This window comes from Mus musculus, chromosome 1, assembly GCF_000001635.26.
Source record: "Mus musculus strain C57BL/6J chromosome 1, GRCm38.p6 C57BL/6J".
Classification (NCBI taxonomy): domain Eukaryota; kingdom Metazoa; phylum Chordata; class Mammalia; order Rodentia; family Muridae; genus Mus; species Mus musculus.
In genome coordinates this window covers 89,945,106-89,967,180 of record NC_000067.6, presented here as the reverse complement: position 1 = coordinate 89,967,180, position 22,075 = coordinate 89,945,106, and the positions used below count along the sequence as shown (strand labels likewise).

At 47.8% G+C, this 22,075-nt stretch overlaps 1 protein-coding gene and 1 long non-coding RNA gene across 4 annotated transcripts in view; both read left to right on the top strand.

The window, feature by feature from the left end:
• The window catches only part of Asb18 (ankyrin repeat and SOCS box-containing 18), a 62,076-nt gene extending 47,486 nt beyond the window's left edge, over positions 1-14,590 (top strand). For all 3 annotated transcript variants that reach the window (NR_149309.1, NM_001355134.1, NM_139152.2), the window contains 2 exons: positions 12,679-12,792; positions 14,318-14,590. Coding sequence is in view for 2 of the 3 variants with exons in the window: in NM_001355134.1 (NP_001342063.1) it covers positions 12,679-12,792; positions 14,318-14,503 (300 nt within the window). In the remaining variant the exon portion in view is untranslated. The remainder of the gene's footprint in view (positions 1-12,678; positions 12,793-14,317) is intronic.
• On the top strand, positions 662-4,661 carry Gm41915. Its single transcript, XR_878372.3, has 2 exons — positions 662-1,829; positions 3,778-4,661. It is a non-coding gene; the product is annotated as a predicted gene, 41915 (long non-coding RNA).
• Positions 14,591-22,075: the final 7,485 nt, after the last annotated feature.

The following is a 22,075-nucleotide window of genomic DNA, read 5'->3' as shown; positions in this document are numbered from 1 at the left end:
GGACATTTGATTGTGACTCTTTGGAAAGGGTTCGTCAAAGGGGTTGTGACCCACAGGTTGAGAACCACCATATATATATATATATATGTGTGTGTGTGTGTGTGTGTGTGTGTATATGTGTATATATATATATATACACACATACATGTATACATATATATGTATGTATATACATCTATGTGTGCATATAATATACTATATAAATATATACTAATATATGCATATATGTATATATCCTGCGAGATATATATATATATATATATACATACATATATATATATATAGAGAGAGAGAGAGAGAGAAGATTTGTTAGATGGTTGAGAGGCTGTGGTCCAACAATGGCTCTTTCTCGTGTCCTGGAGGATTTCTGAAGGTTGCAAGTCTTCAAGACTTCAGTTGGAATCCTGAAGAGGTTGGATTTAATACCAGCCTCAGCAACAGGATAGATGACTTGGCCAGTGGGAGTGAGGGCAAGCATACAGAAACCAAGGTTCCCTTCTTCTGTGTCCTTTTATGTGGGCTGACACCAGAAGGAGGTGCGGCCCAGATTCATGGTGGATATTCTTTTTTTTTTTTTTTTTTTTTTTTTGGTTTTTCGAGACAGGGTTTCTCTGTAGAGCCCGGGCTGTCCTGGAACTCACTTTGTAGCCCAGGCTGGCCTCGAACTCAGAAATCCGCCTGCCTCAGCCTCCCACGCCCGGCAATGGTGGATATTCTTGCTTCGGGTCATCTGCTTAAGAAAACCTCTCACAGGTGCACGCAGAAGCTTGGAGTTTGGATGACTCTGGGTGTGGTCAAGTTGACAATGAAAATTAGCTATCACCTCCACACCCAGGTTCTTGTAAAAGACCTTATCTCAAAAATAAGGTGGGCAACTCCTGAGAAATGACCCCCAAGGCTGAGCTCCCGCTTCCCCATGCACATGCGCACACACCCAGACCCATTCATGTAAATAAATAAATAATCTCGAGGACCTGCTAGCCTGGGGTATGTACCAAAGTGACAAACAAAAGAAGCCTGCCTCAGACAAGGTGAAAGAAAGGTGAAGCTAGTCATGCTAGTGGGTACTCTGATTTCCAGACACACATTGTATTCACACATCTGCACGCGCGCACACACACACACACACACACACACACACACACACGTAACATTCCCAAAGCCCAAAAGACTTCACTGAAGGAAGTCACATTCATCATAACATTTTGGCTCAACTTCCTGGGACACGGGCACTCACACTGACTGCCCTCAGATCACAGCCTGACTTCACGAAGCCCAGATATGCAGTTAGTCATTACCGTTCAGAACCACACAAAGAATAAAGAACAGAGTGGATCTCACATGACCGGCTGCAAACAGGAAGTGACTGTCAATGGTTTCTATTAAAGGTAGAATGGTGGTAGGATGGAGCAGTAGAGAACGTGGCTTGATGCTAAACCTGGAGACCAGTGGACCAGGGTAAGAGAGAACTGACTCTCGAAAGTTGTCATCTGACCTCCTCATACATGCTGTGACAAGTGCATATTCACACACACACACACACACACACACACACACACACACACACACACACACACCGTACCTCGATAGTGACTAAAAACAGTCCTGTGTTAACCTTGATGCCATTTCATTTTAAGGGATGCCCATTAAAGTGTTGGACTTTGAGTCACAGTTTCTCCCCCTGGCAGCCTGATCCCTGGGAGTACAGCTTCTAGAGGCAGCAAGCACCCTTCCTTGACCTACAGAGGCAGCCCATGGCTCCATGCTCCCTTCCAGGTCTTCAGGGCTTCTGTCTGGGACATGGCCAGATGCCATGCCAGACACATGAGGTTGGTCATATGTTCATCCCATTATACCTCAGGATGGGGGGCGGGGGGGCTGTGCATGGCCATGAGGAGTGCCTGACTGCTGGTAGTTGCAAGGATTCTCTGGTCAACTTCACACCTATGTGTAAGAAACTGAAGAGTTACTTGGGAAATCTTTATACTAAAAATCACAGCACAGATCCATGCAGGCCTTAAGATCAAGGATCACCACACGATTGCAAGGGACTTCAGTGACTCCAGGGCACAGGTGTGTGATGCATCAGCCTCTAGACATGAGGTCCTGACCCCTTTGCACAGACATCTCTGATTCTAAAAGTGACCCCTTTTCCTGAACAGCCTGCAGATGAGATGCATTCACCCACCCTGAATCCAAGCTAGATGCGCCCTGAGGGGCTAGCCTTCCTTGCCCTGGGATAAGCAGACAAAACCATGGAGACGGAGAGGCAGCGTACCCCACCGATGTTCCCTGTCAGTTTCACTTGAAAGAGTCTAATCACCTAACTGGGCTCAGCAGCCCCATGGGGTACACAGCAAGTATACGCAAAGCGGAGGCAAATATGTTCCATGGGCAAGACACAGGCACCATGGCAGGCAAGCACCAAGCCACCCGGAATGCTACAGAGCATGCAGCCCCCGTCAGCAACAGCCGTACTTTAAATAGATGTAAAGAGACACCCGTGGAGCGCAGAATTACTGAGGCAAAAGGTTTTGCAGAGAGCGTGTGACATAAATCACAGCTCCCTGTGCCCAGACAAAGGCAACGTCATGACATCAGGCAGACAGGGAGCATCTTCTGTCCCGTGCTCACTGTGCTGCTGTGACAACCAAGGAGAGCACTGGAGCCACTGTGTCCTGGCCCTTCTGCCCTGCTAATCCCTCGTTCACAGCAGAGGTCGGGGTATAGGCCCAGAGCAGGTGCAGGTAGAGGCTGGTAACCAGGCTTCAGTCCTATTAAGTATAAAGATAAGTCTGGGCCAATGGACTCCCAGGACAGCGAGGAGACCCAAGAATGCAGGCCCAGCTGTGATTTGGGACTGAAGGCTTTACTGAATTACTCCTCAAAGTCATGACTCTGAAATAAGGCCCATTTTCCGTTGTCTACCTCTTTCAAGAGCACATTTCTGGTTCACCCCAAAAGAGAATGTTGGGACCATGAAGAGCCTAGGAGGGCTTTTAAGCCCAGTCACCTCTAGGAGGAACATGGTCTGTCCTTCCTACCCCACAGCCTTTGGCTCAAGTCCCTTCCTTCTCTCCCTTCCTCTCTGTGTTAGCTTAAGAGACACTTAAAATGACACCGGATTAGAAGATTAGAAGCACATACTGCTCTTGCAGAGGACCTCAGCATCCACATCAGACCATTCACAACCACTTGTGAACTCTAGGACTACGGGGTATCCAACACCTGCACTCATTTGCATACACACATACATATGCACACACACTCCATGCATGCACACATGATTAAAAATAATAAAAATAAATTTAAAAATCAACATGCTGAGGAGTCCTAGCTGAAATTCCACTGGGGACAGGAGAACACAAAGTTCCGCCCTCCCCAGCAGCCTGACTTGTGCGTTAGTTAGGCAATCATACCCAGTGAGCCATGTCACAGAAGCACAAGGCTTTATAAGGGTCAAGTTGTGTCTTGGCCTCGGTTGGCTGTGCATATTATTTCTTTATTTTTATCTGCTGTGGTAAAGAAGCTGACAGAAACAGCTTAAGAAAGTTTGTTTCATCTAACAATTTGTGGGCCTGGAGTATCATGGTAGGGGCTTCATAGCATCAGGAGTGCAGCGCAGCTGGTCACACTGCACCTACAGTCAAGAAGCAGAAGAGAGCTGGTGTTTATAGCTCTCCATCATGGTCAGCCCAGGCCCAAGGGTGGGGGAAGGGCAGAGGGGAGGAAGAACCGCCCACATTTAGGATGGATCTTCCCATTTCATTTAACAAGATGCAGAAATGCCTTCACAGACCAGTCCTGAGATTTGTGTCCAAGATGATTCTAGATCCTGTCAAGTTGACAATCAAAATGAACCATCACATTGGGGTATCAGAGACCCCAAGCATGCAACGAGCAAGCTCAGATCTGAGGGCCAACGCCTAGCGGGGGAGAGTATTATGGACAGCGAGCATAGCATCGGCAGATGCCCTAGGACAGAACAAGTGTGGAATGTGTGCCTTCCAGAAAAATGACCACAGGACTGAAGAAGAAATAGCAACTCACACCCACCCCCCAATCTACATCCCCATCCCCACCCATGCTGAAACAGCTGGGTGGGCCAGCCAGCGCCTTGTGAAGGGCCTGGGCCTTTGCCTAAGGACAAGAGAGAGCCAGTCCATCGTTTTAAAGTGAATGAGGTACCTAAACAAAACCTATGTGCTGAAATGAATCGGCTTGAGTGTAAAGAAGAAAACAGAGGAGAGAGCAGGGAGGAGCCATCAGCCTCTGTGAAAATTCAGATGGGGAAGACAGAGCTGGAAATGCAAAGGTGGGGTGTGAGGGGGGAGAGAACGGAAGATTCCAGAAACTTCCACAGATTCCAGGTCTTGGTTCACCCCTGGACAATGACACTCCTGGAAACAGAGCCTCTGATTCCTTTTTTTTGTACCTTATTGCAAAATTAAGTAAGGTGACTTCAGCCGCTGACTGGTTTCACCAGATTTGGGCAGGAGCTTGTAGAACTGTGGTCAAAACGCAGGCCCGGTTTCCCTAGCTGCCTGCTGTGCAGCCCTGTCTCCAGGGGAGGAGGGACAGGAGCCATCAGGAAGCTTGCCTCTGTTTTCCTACCCTTCTTTTATTTCTCCATCTACATATAAAGCAATGTGCCTGTGTGATTTTTCCCCTTAATTTTCTTTCTGCCGCCTCATTAGCTGAAGAGCGTGCGCTTGGACACTAATGACATCAACGTGTCAGAGTAATGTGGCAGCCGCCTCTCCGCAGACAGCAAGGAGGCAGCGGAGATTTTTAAACTGTGTTGGCGTAAAAATAATGAAGGCAGCCAGCTGCCTGGCAAACACGAGGGGCACACGGTGCTGAGGGGCTGGGGAGGGGCGGGGAGCCCCAGAGAGGTGGAACAGAGGGAGAGACAGAAAATGAATTCCTGGAGACAGGCAATAAGACTTTGTCACAGTCTATGACCCCGGGTGGGGGAGGGGTTGGGGGAAGGGGTGGTGCTTGGCTCTAGGGGAGGGCAGCTCTTTTCTACCCTGGATGGGGAGGTCTGTGTAGCATGCACTCCCTGCGAGGCATTTAACGTGTGGTTTGGTTTGGTTTGGTTTGGTTTGGTTTGGTTTGGTTTGGTTTGGTTTGGTTTGGTTTGGTTTGGTTTGGTTTGGTTTTGCAGAGAAGGAACATGTCTGGGGTTGGGGGAGAGGGTAGCATGGCTTCAGAAAACAGAAATTACCAGAGCCCATCTGAGAAGCAAGAGACTGGGACTGGGGGCTGGCTTTTCCCCAGCGGAGAAGAGAGTGAATGAATGAGGGGTGATGGCCCAAGACTGGAACTGGGGACACCAGAAACACCAACAAGTAAAGAGCACCTCGGACAGGGGCACGGGATGTGTTTATAAAAAGATAAAGAAGTGTAAGAATATGTTATGTGGGGGTGTGGCCAGGTGCGGGGGAAGGGGGTGTCTCAGCAGGCCCATCCCAAGGCATCCCTTCTCCCTGGGAGACCAACCACGGTGAAGGTATAGTATAGAATAGAATTTATTCAGGGCATGGGGAGGGGAGTCAAGAGGCTTAATAGAGGCAGAGAAAGGCAGAAAGAAGGAGAGAGTAGAGATGTAGAGGCCGGCCATGGCCACGTGGAGAGAGGGGGGAAGGGAATGAGGAGAGAGGGGGAGCAAGAGGGCAAGAGGCAAGAGAAGAGGCAAGAACGAGAGGAGGGGGCAAGCAGCCCCCTTTTATAGTGGGCCAGGCCTACCGGGCTGTTGTCAGGTAACTGTTGCCAGGTAATTGGGCTAGAGGAGGTCCGAAGGTGCTCCTGGACCTTAGCTGCAGAGCCCTTAGCTGCAGCTCAGTCTGGTCTGTCTCCTTTTCTGAAACCGGCTGAAGCTTGACTCGGTGATGGTCACAGACTTGCAGAAACAGACAATGCAAGAAATGGACCAAAGATTCTTTCGAGGCAATGTGTGGCATAAGAGATGGCTCAGTGGGTAAAGGTGCTTGCCAACAGCCCTGACAACCTGAGTTCAATCCCCAAGAGCAACGTGGCAGCAAGAGAGAAAACACAAACCTATCTCAGGTTGTCTACAGACCTCCACACACTCGCCTGAAGATGTGAGCATGCACAAAGTGAACGGCATAGTCACCTGGCCTAGGAGAAGTGGTGGTTCCTGTCTAATGAAAGATGTCTTTGGAGACAGAAGCAAGAGAAGACAGGAAAGGGGAAAAAAGGGCAGCCTGGGGCAGGGCCAGCATGATGGCCTCTCGCTGAGTGTCCCCTCCCTGTCCCGGTGGTGTTTCTATAACCAAGCAGACCTCGCCAGGAACATCAGGCAGGGAGCTGGGGTGCAACTGGGATATAGAGCAAAGTACATGTGGAACTTAGGTACAGAGCAGCCTGGGGACTCTCCAAGAACAGGGGGGACGGGAAGAGGCCTCAGGGGATGGACATGTGTCCTATAAGCCACCCTCCACTCTGATGACTAGACAGAGCAGAACCAAGACTTCCCCAAGTGTTCACAGACTTACACCAGGTTCATATTTATTAAAAAAGAAAAGAGAATAGAGGAGCCAGGAACCACTTGCTCAGCAGTCGAGAGGGCCTCAGAACCTACATAAAAATACCCAGATAGGACCGTATGCATGCCTGGAATCCCAGCATTTATGGGCTGGGCGTCAGGGGCAAGGCAGATCTCAAGACCACTCTGGCTAGCCAAACCACACTGCAAGCTTCGGGTTTAATGAGATAACCACGTCTCAAGGCAGTAACTCAGAATTTAACAGAGGAAGACATAGAACATGCTATGCTGGCTTCTGTGTGCAGAGGCACAGGCGTGGGCACCCGTGTACTCAAGTGCATGAACCACACACCCAAGAATAAGGACAGCAGAAAAAAAGAAAGGAAGGAAGGAAGGAAGGAAGGAAGGAGGAGGGAGGGAGGAAGGGAGGAAGGGAGGGGGAGGGAGGAAGGGAAGGGGAGGGAGGAAGGGAGGGGGAGAGAGAGAGAGGGAGAGAGGAAGGAGGGAGAGAGGAAGGAAGGAGGGAGGGGGAGAGAGAGAGGAAGGGAGGGAGGGAGGGAGAGAGAGAGAGAGAGAGAGAGAGAGAGAGAGAAAGAAAGAAAGAAAGAAAGAAAGAAAGAAAGAAAGAAAGAAAGAAAGAAAGAAAGAAAGAAAGAAAGAAAGAAAGAACAGCATCTGAAGAGTGGAGAAGAAATGTGTATCTCAGCAGATGATCTGGAAGAAAGGCCAAGAGCTGAGCGAAGATGGCGTCTACGATCTGTGAAGACAGAACAGGCTAAGGGCAGTCAACAGAAGGATCTGATGAGAAGCAGGCAGTGGGCACAGACTAAAGTCGGGGTGCTGTTCATGCTGCCTGTGAATCCTCAGGTCCCTCCCTGGTCCTCCCGGTTCTGGTCTGTATCCTGCTGGCAGGAGAGAGGCCCCCATGTCAGCTGGTCTGTGCCTGAGGGCTCTGCAGATAATTTAAGGATGGAGAGGAAAGAAGGCATGCTTCCTCCCCTCTTGCTCACCCAATCCACACCACCCAGATCCTCTCCTGACTCAGCAATGGCTTTTCTGATCCCAGACCCCACCCAGTTCACAGCCTCTGCCAGGCAGGACTGGCTTGATCTGGTATCAGGCTCCTGGGAATAGTTATGGTCTCCGGACTCTAATAAAACCTTGATCAGTTCAACCCCTGAGGTACACAAAGCAGGAGACCAAGTATCAGGCAGGAAGGCAGACTGTAGAGTCAGCCAATAGGTCAGCGGTTCTCAACCTCCCTAACGCTCCTACCCTTTAATACAGTTCCTAGGGTTGTGTTGACCTCCGCTACAACATAGCTGTAATTTTGCTACTGTTATGAATCATAATATAAATATCTGATATGTGGCCCTCCCAAGGGGTTGCGACCGACATATTGACAACAGCTGCAATAGATAGTGACATTATTCAAAATGAACCTAGAATAAGAGGCTCAGGAGCCACATCCAGAGACTTAATAGAAGAAAACTCATTGCATTAAGCGTCTTAACTTTTAATTCAAGGTTAAATGAGTGTTCTTGACAAGTAAAGGACAGAAAACTTACCTGAGACATTCTAGCACAACTGTTCTTAAAATACATGGGGAAAATAATCTTAATAGCTCTCCAATCAGAAAACAGAGTATTTCTACAGGTATAAAAGACAGGCTAGATTCAGATTTCTTGGCTACAATACCGACAAAGGACAATGAAATATCCTCTAGGCAAATTTTTGAGACAAGGTCTCATGTAGCCAAGAATGGCCTCAAACATAGTTAAGAATGACCTCTGGTGCGGTGGCACACTTCTGAGATGGCGGCAGGAGTGTGCCACCACGCCAGAGTTTTATACGGTACTGTGAGTTGGAACTTGGTACCTCTTGGATGCTAGGTGAGCACTCTAGCAAACTGAGCTACATCCTCAGACTTCATCAGCATATTTTCTCAGTTGAAGAAAAACATTTTTCAGGGGTGAAGGAACACACACATACAGCAGACACTGAGAGAAAGAGACCCTCTGCTCACGAAGCTGGAGAAGCCCTCAACTTATTTTAAAAGAAATGTTTGGACAATAAGATTATTAGACCAAGGCAAGGTAGCTTCCATTGGATGCCAAAAGAAATGTATTTTCAGATATGAACAGCTCAGAAAATATATCCTTTGATCCTTTTTTATTAAGAACAAAAAAAATATTCCTATTCTATTATTTATTCAGTAGATGCATATGAGCACCTGTCAGCTGCCAGTGAGATGCTATGTACTTTGGATAAATGAGTGAGCAGATGAGAGAGCGCCATACCCCCTCCCTCAGAGATCCTGCAGTTAAACAGGAAAGCAAGACATTGTTAGCCATGAGTTTAATAAGGCCAAGGCAAGGAGCCGCTAACCTGAACAACAACCACGGAGCTTCTCCTCAGATAGTGTTGTGTCTCAGGAGATGGCTTAGCACTACAGAGAAAGCACACACACACACACACACACACACACACACAGTGAACTATGAGGGAGAGGGAGTGCAAAGCCCATGAGGTACACACACACACACACACACACACACACACACACACAGAGTGAACTATGAGGGAGTGCAAAGCCCATGAGGTACAGAGGTTTTCAAAAGCAAAAAGGAAGTGAGGCACAGTGGTCCATGCCTGTAATCCTACACTTGGGAAATTGAGGCACAGAATTGCAAGTTCGATATCAGCCTAGGGTAGCCAGCATGATCCTCTCTCAAAACAGAAGGGGGAAATTAGGAAAATTATGCGGGCCAGCCTGAGGTCTCAGCAAAGCTCTTGCCAACAAGCCTGGTGACCCAAGTTCAAACCCTGAGACGCTTAAAGTAGAAGGAGAAAACTAACTTCCTGCTGGATGTCTTCCAGCTCTACCCACAGCACTGGCACACTTACACCCACATACATACACAATGAATGAATGCAGATATCTTCAATTAAGAGAATTCCATGCGATCTTTTTAAATGATACCCTTTGCCTCAGAGTTAGTAACAAACATGGCGTCGGCTGAAGCTGGACAAACAGGTACTGGGAAATGTCCCTGTATCAGTCAGAGTCTTCTGCATGTGGCTATGCCCACTAATCTCGGGCCAGCACGTAGCTCTGCATCCCCTTCCTTCAGAACTTCCAGGTTTATTTCATTGTTATTAGGGTTGATACAATGCTTCATGTAGCAGTGAGTTCGGGGGGCGGGGGGGGGGTGTTAAGGTTTGGTGGCCTTTGAACCAAAACTTGAAGGCAATGAGAAAGTCAGCTGCACAGAGATCTGGGGACAAATAATCTTAATGAGCAGTCAGTGACCCGAAACTGGTGCAGCCTCAGCTCCATGTAGAGTAGTAACAGGGGACCAAGGTGGATGAAGGTGGTCAGCATGATGAGGGCAGGAGACTGGCAGGGGCTTTGAGGGACACCTTTGTGACTTTGGCCATTGGTGATGACTGCAGAGCAATGGCACCACTGACTGTTTCATGAGATCCTCACTCACACACACACACTGCTGTGATGAAGAGACTAGACAAGAAGGACAAGGTGGAATGCTGACACAGTGACCCACATGAGGGACACCATAGGACTAAGGAAGTGCTCAGATTCATCGTGGACCTTGAAGGCAGAACTGTGAAGGCTTCTCCACACGGAAGATAGAGAATGAGAGACAGCCCCAAGGCTTCTTGCCCGAGAGTTAGAAAGATGGGTGAGCCATCAGCTAAGATGGAGAAAGCCAGGACAGCAGGTAGTAGTGTGTGTACCAAGGAGCTGAGCTCAATGCACCCAGGCTAGAAGGAAACCATTGGATATTCAAGCCCAGAGTCCAAGAGAGTAAGACTCAAGTAGTCCAGAGAGCAGAGTGTATGGGGATGGTATGGAAAGCCCAGAAAGTGGGTGAGAGACAACCGAGATGGGAACAAGAATAAACAAGAGAAACATCCATCTCAGAAAGAAAGAAAAAAACATGGAGATGAGAAGAGAGCCCAGGAGAGAGGAGAGTAAGAAAGAAGCACAAGAGGATGAGAAAACATGCAGAAGACACTTTCTTCCCCACCTCCATCGGCCATCCTGAGTGTGGAGTACTGACAGCCACCTCTCCCTGGAGACAGGGAAAAATGCTCTCTCTGCCTTCTATGCTCCTCTCAACACTCACCTCGAAAAAGAATTAATCCTGCCACTCCTCCACTCAAGTACCTCCAACACGCCTGGGCCTGTGCCTGAGTACAGGGCAGGCTTCTCACAGAGCACGGTGGTGCTCCTCATAGTCTTCCCCTCCCATAGCCTTTCACATCGATTCACTAAATTTCTCTAAAATGGAGATGGCATACCAAGGAAACACAGGCAATTTTCATCCCAGAGAAGTTAGAGTAAAATGCACTAATAACCATAGCAGAAATTGAAAGCAAGACATTATTACCTGAGACTAAATATCAGGCTTTAACGATGTCATGCCTGGTGTGCGCTGGCACCTGCTGCTGGCAGTGCAGTTCAACAGCAAGGACTTTCCCTGGCATTAGGCCTGGATTTGTATCCTAAAAAAACACTTTACAAAACTGCTGTGTCTTCTTAATCCCAATGATTGTCTACTTTTCTCAATAACTAAGAGGACTGAAATTTTATGATCTAGGGACTAGAGAGATGTCTCAGAGGTTAAGAGTACTGGCTGCTCTTCTAGAAGTCCCAGGTTCAATTCCCAGCTACATGGCGACTTTCAGCTATCTGTAACTCCAGGTCCAGGGGATCTGACAGCCTCATATAACATGCATGCAAGCAAAACACCAATGTATATGAATTAAATAAGTAAATATTCAAAAGAGAAGTGGGGCTGGAGAGATGGCTCAGCAGTAAGAGCACCAACTGCTCTTCCAGAGGTCCTGAGTTCAAATCCTAGCAACCACATGGTGGCTCACAACCATCCGTAATCGGATCCGATGCCCTCTTCTGGTGTGTCTGAAGACAGCTACAGTGTACTTGTATACATTAAATAAATAAATCTTTTTGAAGAAGGAGGAGGAAGAAGAGGAGGAGAAGAAGAAAGAGACGCAGCAGTGGTGGTGGTGGCACGGAATGAGATGCTACCTTCAAAACCAAACATAACAAAAAAATTAAGAATAAGAGGATTAGACCAACTATCAATGTTGTTGACAGAAAACATAAGATGATAGCCAATGTAATAAGAAGGAAAACGTAAGTAAGAATATTAATATCAAAGATGGAAAAACATTGGCTGCAAAAATTGCTTATCTGCCCAGAAAATAGTGCTTACTATTCTTCAAAAAGACCAGGTTCGTTTCCCACACAATCCCTTGTAACTCCCACTCCAGGTGATCTGATGCTGTCTTCTGGCTTCCTCAAGCCACGTGGAGCACAGAACCTCATGCAAGGGCACACGTATATACCTAAGTGAAATATCAATCTCTTTTTTCTTTTGAGACAGGGTCTCACTATGTAGCTCTGACTGTCCCAGCGCTCACTATGTAGACTAGGCTGACAGAAATCATAGAGAGACTCTAACAGACCTCATAGAGATCTGCCTGCCTCTGCCTCCCCAGTACTGGGATTAGAGACCTGCGCCACCACACCAGGCTGAAATGTGCATATAGTACAAACACACAGAGACACAGGCACACAGTTACAATAAAACTAGATCTCTAAAAGTCAATAAATAAAGAGCCGAGCCCGTACGGGCTGTGGGAAGTGGGAAGTCAGCAACAAGAAAAGAAGTCACCTCTGCCCACCCCTATCACTTTCCTGACACACAAACATTGAGGTGGGGAATTTGGAGCACAATCCTCAGGCCACACCGCTATGGAACTGCTTTCATTTGCTCTGAGCAGCTCTGCACAGGCACGGGTCTGTCGCCCGACAGCATCCCCCAGCCCACCCCAACCTCTAAACCTGACTGTTAAGCCCAGCCCTGAGTGCACAGGTAGCCATCCAGAGGATGTAGACTTCCTGGAAAAGCCACTGGCTCCCGGACCTGGTGGGTCAGCTCACTGACAACACTCATGTCCTGGAACTGTCATTCTGGGTGGTTTGGCTTGGGCCTTTGAGGTCACAGGGCCAGGGAGTAGCAGACATGAAATGCAAGAACATGCCTGCACTCTGAGCGTTTCTCCCCTTGGACCCCAAGCCCCTCACCCTGCATTGTGCCTCCCACTTTCCCCAGGTTCTGAGGACATGTGCACAGGTGCCTGAAGTCATTGAAGTTCTGTTCAACTCCTACACTCAGCTCCCAGTGTCTGAGTCCTGGCGGGAAGCCATCCCTGAAGAAGTATACCAGGTGAGATGTTACATCCATCCCTTTCTCTGATGCTGCAAGGAGAGAAGTCCTTTCCCATTTCTCTGTCTGGAGTTTGGCATTCAAACCCAGTGTCTCGGTTAGGGGTTCCGTTGCTATGACAAAACACCATGACCACAAAGCAAGTTGGGGAGAAAAGGGTTTATCCAGCATATACTATCACATTGCTGTTCATCACCAAAGGAAGTCAGGATAGGAACTCACACAGGGCAGAAACTTGGAGGCAGGAACTGATACAGAGGCCATGGAGGAGTACTGCTTACTGGCTTGTTTCTCCTGGCTTGCTCTGCCTGCTTTCTTAAAGAACCCAGGACGCCAGCCCAGGCATGGCACCACCCACAATGAGCTCTCCCCACTTGATCACTAATTAAGAAAACACCTTGCAGCTGGATCTCATGGAGGCATTTTCTCCATTGAGAGCCCTTCCTCTCTGATAACTCTAGCTCATGTCAAGTTGACATAAAACCAACTGGTACAGCCAGGAAGTAAAACATCTGAAGAAGGAAGATAGGAAAGTTGAGGGGAACAGTTAGTGATCTGTGGGCACGGCCTCTATGGAGTCAAGAACCATAGGTCAAAATATGGGAGGTAAATTGGCTTTCCCCAAAATATGCAGAAATAAATATTCATCATTTATTATTGTCTAAACATCACAGCATACAACAATCCTTCACAGCGTTTACATTGTTGTAGGCATTGTGGGAAATCTAGAGGGACTAAGAGTAAACAGGAGGATTGAATATGTTTCACACAAACACGGGGCTGCAGTGCGTAAGAGAATTACCCATCCGTGAGTTTTGGCATCCTGAGGTTGTGGAACCTCTGTTGACACCACGGGACCATGGTGAAATGGAATTGAACATGAAGAACCAACAGTCACCCCGGGACGGCTTAAAGAATACTGGGGCTCAGGGGACCAACCAGCATTGAAGCTATAGGTTCTGGTTCCTTTTCAAGGCACACCCCTGTCCCTGCAAAGGAACTGCAGATTATGGCATGTGGCCTGAAGTCCTGTGAGCATTACATCCTCACATGACAGAGTTCAAAGATGGCTCCAGGAGGAGACGGAAAAAACACTCCCTTATAGAAGCTCCCAGAGAACATCCCTGGGGTCTTCCTGCCCATGTAGTGAATGGCTTACAAAGCCTTGAGCTGATGGGCTTGGGCAGGGTTCACGAGCCCACCTCTGCACAGAGACAGCATGACTGGCCTGCCTCGGATTGCTGGGGTTGTCCCCAGAGCCGCAGGGCTGTTGTGTCAGGGGCAGGACAGAAAGGCGTTAGAAGAAATCAGCCCCAAACCATGTCCCTCTGATCCAATGAGAGCTTTGCTTTGGAAAAGCATGTCACCCCTCTGAGTGGAGGCCAGGTGCCAGGTGCCAGCCCTTTTCCCTCTGCTGTGACTCTCTGGCGCCCGTGAGCCACAGGTGACATAAACCAGCAGTGGTCCTGCCAGGAATCATGTCAGTTCCAGACACGGCCTCACTCCCCCTCACCTTTCTTTCTAGATGCACAAGCCTTTCTACAGGTCTCTCTTCGCCTTGGCACACACCCCGCGCTGCCTGCAGCACCTTTGCCGCTGTACTATCCGAAAACTCTTCGGCAAGGAGAGCGTTCACCTTGTGCCCCAGCTACCATTACCTGAGACTCTGCAAAATTACCTGCTTTTGGAGCCAGAGGGTGTTTTGTGTTGAAACCACAGCCTTGGGGCCCAGGTTCTTCTCTGCATCTTCCCCTTTCTGCAGAGGTTCTATGTGAGGGACAGAACCCTGGTATGGGGGTACATGTCTACCCCCTTCTGTCTCCCAAGTAACCAGGAAAAACACAGACATACAGCTTCAAGTGCACCTTGACATGGAATTGGTAACTGTTATTATAGCTGTCCAGCAATGAAGAGCACTGGCTGCTCTTGCAGAGGACCTGGGATTGAATCCCAGCACTTACCTGGTTGTGCACAATCATTCATAACTCCAGTGCCAGGGCTTCCAGGGACCTCTATGGGCACTGCATATACATATATGCATGCAGGCAAAACATTCGTGAAATAAGGTAAATAAATGTTGATAGATAGATAGATATAAGATATAGATAGATGATAGATAGATAGATAGATAGCTGTGTATAGATAGATAGATAATATATATACACATATATACATATATATATGTATGTATATATATATATATATGCTTCTGTCTCATGTTGGTGAGGAACACGCAGTTAGTGGCACGAGGCTGCTATCAGAAAGTACCCTAAACCAAAGTCAGACTAAGAGATAATGAATGGTTTCCAAGGCATACTTCCAGCCCCCCTTGGCCAGCCGCATGGGGGCTTTCTCCCTGGGTTATTGACTCTTGGACTTACAGGAGAGGCTCCCATCCCTCCTGGAGCCAAGCCACTTGGAGAGAAACTGTACCCAGAGCATAGCAGACCCCCTGCTCAGAGGACACCCACTCCAGGGTCAGATATACCTTCAAGGGGCCCATTGTGCTTGCAAACACAGGAGAGCCCAGCACTCACAGGACACCGGAGGATGGTAAGCCCGACCTTGGTCACTTAGATGTCTTCTGCTTGAAACCATCTTTCAACCCTTGCTAGTCCCACTCTGGTAAATATTGGCAAAAGCCGGGTACCAGGAAAAGCACATGGGCTGAGAGGTCCCTGAGCTTAGCCTGACCACCACACAGCAAGAGATGTCAGAACATCAAGGCCTGCGCTCCCTTAATCCTTACATCTTGGTTCTGCTGCTTCAACACAGGGAGCCTTGCTGGCCCTAAGGGACAGCCCCTCCCATGGCTAGCCAGTCCCTAGAGAGAAAATGTCACTCTGATAACCATGCCTGCCCTGTGCAAACTAGTCACCCTAAGGCCAAACAGGGCCACCTCCTTTGTTAGACTCTCACTTAGGAATACTGCTCTGCCTAAACCTCTCCATGGCCAGACACCTAAAACAAAACGCCCCACCCAGGAGACAGAAGCAGCTATGGCCAGTCATAGACCCAAGGCCTGTTTGTCCTTCCTTGCCCATCCCATCCGACCTGACCAAGCCTAAGGGCTGCTGGGTGGCCCTGTGGTATAAGTGCTGAAAGACTCCGAGAGGAGCCCCTCCCTCAGGCGTCAGGACAATAGCGGACACCCAAGAACTCACGACAGACCGAGCTTGTTGCAAACCACATGAGGCTTTATTCGGGGAAAGCCAGAGCTCTGGGGACGACTCATATCCCATGCAGGGGTAGAGGAGTCGACCTCGAGGGGAAAGAGGTCCCAGTTTTTATAGGCCCTCAGGGGGGAAAGGAGAAGGGGGAGAGTAGGGGATTTCCAGATCTAAACAATGTCTATTCTCAAGAAATGGGTATGGGAGGGGTACAAGGAACGAGTCTAATGAAGGTGCAGCAATGGGCACACACCTGGTCAGAACATTGGCAGACACACAGGTTCAAGGAGTGGCCAGAGCATTGTGCACCTCTATTTTTCTAAATCAGTGAAGCTAGTTCTGCTAACACTGACGTCTATTTTGCCAATTTCAGGGCTTCTGTGTCCTTTTACATTCTGTCAGGATCTTTCAGTGCCTTCTTCTTGTAAAGGTCAAGACTAAACTATCCATTCAGTGACAATGGTGTTTATCTGGCTTATTGTTTTTTCTTTCTTTTTCTTTCCTTTTTCATGCTGGGGTTGGAACTCAGGGCCTCTTATGCCTTTGGTAAAGGCTCTACCAGGGAGCCATCCAGTAGCCTGAATTTGAAAGCAAGAACTCTTCATGACCACCTTCTAGAGATAAGCAGAGTGGCCCCCTTTCTTTCTAATTACAGCTAGGATGAGATAGATGGTCTGAAGTGAACCTCACAGTGGATGGGCAGACATTCCTATTGCTGCTACAATGTATGGAGTTCAGACTGCAGCAAACACCCGCAATGAGGGATGTCTCAGCAACGCCCACAATGAAAATAAGAACAGGGACCAAGTAGAGTCCACCTGTTGAGGCTGGCCATCACAAAGGAGATAGGTTGGAGGAGCCTTGCTGTCACATATCCTCATAGTGCCCCCTTAGGGACTGGTAAAACAACATCTTTCAGCTCCTTTGGGTGATCTGACCTCATCCTGCCCTTTGTTATCTGTCCAACAAAAGAGTAAATAAACACTGTTTCAAGATTGTATCCAAATGACTCTCCCCCTACCCCCTCCTACTAGACTTCCAGAAATCTCAATGCAAAAAGGAAATCTTTTTTTAAAGATTGATTGATTGATTGATTGATTGATTGATTTTATATGAGTACACTGTAGCTGCCTTCAGACACACCAGAAGAGGGTATCAGATCCCGTTACAGATGATTGTGAGCCACCATGTGGTTGCTGGGAATTGACTCACAGACCTCTGGAAGAGCACTGACTGCTCTTTTCTTTTTTATTAAATATTTTCTTTATTTACATTTCAAATTTTATCCCAGTTCCTGGTTTCCTCTCTGAAAAACACCCTCCCTTATCCCGTCCTCCTCCCCCTGTTCACCAACCCACCCACTCCTGCTTCCTGGCCCTGGCATTCCCCCATACTGGGGCATAGAACCTTCACAGGATCAAAGACCTCTCCTCCCATTGATGTCCAACTAGGCCATCCTCTGCTACATATGTAGCTGGAGCCATGAGTCCCACCATGTGTGCTCTTTGGTTGGTGGTTCAGTCCCTGGGAGCTCTGGAGGTACTGGTTAGTTCATATTATTGTTCCTCCTATGGGGCTGCAAACCCCTTCAGCTTCTTGGGTACTTTCTCTAGCTCTTTCATTGGGGACCCTATGCTCAGTCCAATGGATGGCTGTGAGCATCCATTTCTGTTTGTCAGGCACTGGGCAGAGCCTCTTATGAGACAGCTATATCAGGCTCCTATCAGCAAGCACTTGGTGGCATACACAACAGTGTCTGGGTTTGGTGATTGTATATGGAATGGATCCCCAGGTGGGGAAGTCTCTGAATATTCATTTCTTCAGTCTCTGCTCCACAATTTATCTCTGTAATTCCTTGCATGAGTGTTTTGTTCCCCCTTCTAAGAAGGATCGAAGTATCCACACTTTGGTCTTCCTTCTTGAGTTTCATGTGTTTTGCGATTTGTATCTTGGGTATTCCGAGCTTCTGGGCTCGGAATCAGTGAATTATCAGTGAATGCATATCATGTGTGTTCTTTTGTGATTGGGTTATTTCACTCAGGATGATATCCTACAGATCTATCCATTTACCTAAGAATTTCATAAATTTGTTGTTTGTAATAGCTGAGTAGTACTCTATTGTGTAAATGTACCACATTTTCTGTATCCATTCCTCTATTGAGAAACATCTGAGTTCTTTCCAGCTTCTGATACTCTAAATAAGTCTGCTATGAACATAGTGGAGCATGTACCCTTTTTACATGTTGGAGCAGCTTCTCGGTATATGCCCAGGAGTGATATTGCTGGGTCCTCAGGTATTACTATGTCCAATTTTCTGAGGAACCTCCAAACTGATTTCCAGAGTGGTTGTACCAGCTTGCAATCCCACCAGCATTGGAGGAGTGTTTCTATTTCTCTACATCCTCGACAGCATCTGCTGTCACCTGAGGTTTTTGATCTATTCTTATCTCCTTGTACAAAGCTCAAGTCCAAGTGGATCAAGGACCTCCACATAAAACCAGATACACTGAAACTTATAGAGGAGAAAGTGGGAAAAAGCCTCGAAAATATGGGCACAGGGGAAAATTTCCTGAACAGAACACTAATGGCTTGCTTGTGCTGTAAGATCAAGAATCGACAAATGAGACGTCATAAAATTGCAAAGTTTCTGTAAGGCAAAGGACACTGTCAATAAGACAAGAAGGCCACCAACAGATTGGGAAAAGATCTTTAACAATCCCATATCTGATAGAGGGCTAATATCCAATATATACAAAGAAGTCAAGAAGTTAGACTCCAGAGAACCAAATGACCCTATTAAAAAATGGCAAACAGAGCTAAACAAAGAATTCTCAACTGAGGAATACCAAATGGCTGAGAAACACTGGCTGCTCTTAACCACTGAGCCATCTCTCTAGCCCCCAGAAAAAAAAGGAAATCTTAACAAAGGCAAGGGTGCAGGAAAAGTGCCAGGCACAATGGGGCAGAGCGATTCATCCTCTCCAAGGGACGGGTCTCATACACTGCAGCTGCAAGAAGGTAGTTCCGGAGAGAGTTAGGACAGACCAGGAGACCTTAGTCTGTGCCTCCACGGAATCAGAACCTCATTGAACAGACATGAGGAACCAGAGAGCAGGTGAGGAATTGCAGTCCTGGAGGAAGCTGGGGAGGTTGTTTTGTGCTGGGATGGGATTCCGTTCACTGAACAGTGATGAGCGGCTTACAGTGATGAGCGGCTTACAGTGACTGGTGGATTCAGAGCCAGACACCCTCACGAAGCAGCCAGAAGAACAGTTATTTCGAAGAAGTCAACTGCAACTTGCTTATGTGCACTCCTCTTACTAGGTTAGGGTGGCGAGCTGCTGAACAGAAGGCAGCTCTCCACCAGCTTTAGAATCAGCAGTCTGAGCATTCTATGCATTCTGAGCCTTTCGATGTCCCCACTAACACGTTACATGTCTCTGCTGGTCCTAAGTCTCACTGAGGCCCAGGATCCAGCCCAGATAAAGAATACTTCCTTCTATTCCTGCAAATAATATTAGGAAGCAGAGAGAGAGAAGCTCAACCCTGGCTGTGACTCAGAAGCCCAGACCTCATCAAATTCTGGAAACCAGAGCGAGTGCTCGTCCTCTCTGTGGCCACACCCTCAGCCACCCTCTCCATCCCACAGCACCTTAGGAAATGCTCAGGTGTAGCTCTAAACTATCACGGCACTGCCTGTCTTAGTTAGGGAATCATTGCTGTGAAGGGACACCACTACCACAGCAACTCTTAGGAAAGAAAATATTTCATTGGGGCTGGCGTACAGTTTCAGAGGTTCAGTCCCTTATTGTCATAGTGGGAAGCATGGTGGTGTGCAGGTAGACATGGTGCTAGAGAAGGAGCTGAGAGTTCTCCATCTTGATCTGAAGGCAGCAGAAAGAGACCTTCTTCTGTAGGCAGTCAGGAAGAGGCTAGCTTCTGCCCTTGGTGTAGCCTGAGTCTTATATATGAGACCTCAAAGCCCACCCCCATAGTGACACATTTCCTCCAACAAGGCCACTCCTGTGGAGAGATTTTGGGGCCAAGTCTAGAAATTTGGCAAGAATTTGACATTGGTCCAGGACACAGAAGTACACTCAAGATCCTGATCATCTCAGTTCCTGGAACACCATGGGACTTTGTTTATTGCCTTGTCTGTTCCTTGACCTAGAACTGACCATATTCTTTGTACATACCTAGAATGATATAAAAGCAGACTGGAGGGCTGGTGAGATGGCTCAGTGGGTAAGAGCACCCGACTGCTCTTCCGAAGGTCCAGAGTTCAAATCCCAGCAACCACATGGTGGCTCACAACCGTAACAAGATCTGACTCCCTCTTCTGGTGTGTCTGAAGACAGCTACAGTGTACTTACATACAATAATAAATAAATCTTTTTAAAAAAATTAAAAAAAAAAGCAGACTGGAAAAAAAAAACCCGGTTTAGTCTCAGCACTGGCTGGAGTCATGTTATAATGTTGCCTAATTGTCTTTTTATTTTCAGTCCTCACTCCCTCCCTTGAGACCCTGTTGACTGACTGAGCTGGCTTGGTCACACTCCCTATGGGACAAGCATTTAAACACATACATCTCGGGAGGAGGCATACCTATCTAGACCACCACACCATCAACCCCCACACAAAAAACAAAATTCTTGTTGCTTTGATCAAATACCTGGCAAGATACAATTTAAGGAAGAAAGTGTTTATTTGATTTACAATTAGAGTGGATTCATTCCATCATGAGGGGGTGGTGACATTCACATCCCGTGCATCCTGGGAAGCAGAGAGGGATAAATACCGGAGCTCAGCTCATGGTCTCCTTTCCATCCAACGCAGGACCCCATGCCGTGGGAGGGTACCACTCACATCTAGCCTGAGGCTCCCCACATCAACTCGCTCTAGAACCTTCCTCACAGGCATGCCTGGAAGTTTGTCTCCTAGGCAATGCTAGATCCCTGGCAGTGGGACCGCTGGGTCAGGCAGTGGCTCTGCCTTCAGCTTTTGTAGTCTGAGCCACAGCTTCGTTCCTCGTTGCCACCAAGACCCCAGGTTACCGACTGTTCTGTGCCCTCACAAACATTTGCTAGTTCCAGCTTGGTGTGAGCTTGGGTTTCGCTTTATTTTCCCCCTGACAATTATTCACTTACTGAACTGGGTTCTTGAAAGTTGGCTGGAGGCAGGACTTGGACTCAGATGCATCACCAGCCAGGTGTTTGCCTAGCTTCCCGTGGACCTCAGAGCCAAATAAAGCTGGGCAACTTATCCACCAGCAGGTCTCAACCTTGGGGTCACAATCCACTTGGTGGTAGAACAACGCTTTCACCGGCGTCGCCTAAGACCATCGGAAAACACAGATACGATCCATAACAGTAGCAAAATTACAGTTATGAAGTAGCAATAAGATAATTTTACGGTTGGGGGTCAGGACAGCCTGAGAAAATGTGTTAAAGGGTTTCAGGATTAGGACAGTTGAGAACCGGGCAGGGAAAGGAGAGCTTGGAGAGAAAGAGCTCTGTGATGTCCTACCCCCTCCAGCTGCCTCTCTTGCTTTCTCTCTGTTGAATGTGGAGGGCACATACCCATGTGCAGTGACTTCACTGTATCTATGACCTATAGCCAAACCATCTCAGTTTGCGTAGACCCATGCATAGCAATGACATCGATAAACTAACCCTCCAGACAACGGGGAGATTTCCCCTCTTCCACCTGACCGTTGGAGAGCATGACATCATGGCTGCAGGACGATGGCCAGAAAATAAGCTGTCAATCACCTGGGCTCTCCTAGGCTCCAAGATGCACAAATAATATTCCGAATAAATCCTATGCCTGTATGTCTAAATGAGTCCATGACAACTGCCATGCATGTCTGGCACAAACTCAGTCACCACCCACATCAGATGGAACCCACTCACGGTCTCCAGAGTTGAAGCATTGCTAGGAGTTGGCTTTGTTTTAGCAAAACAAAACTGACATGAATTTTCTGATGGCTATTTCAAGAAAGGAAAGAGGGATAAGAGGGGGAGGAAGAAGAAGAGGAAGAAGAGGAGGAGGAGGAAGAAGAGACAGAGGCTAAAACCTAAAACAGGAAGAGTAGGGAGGCAAGGAAGGGGGAC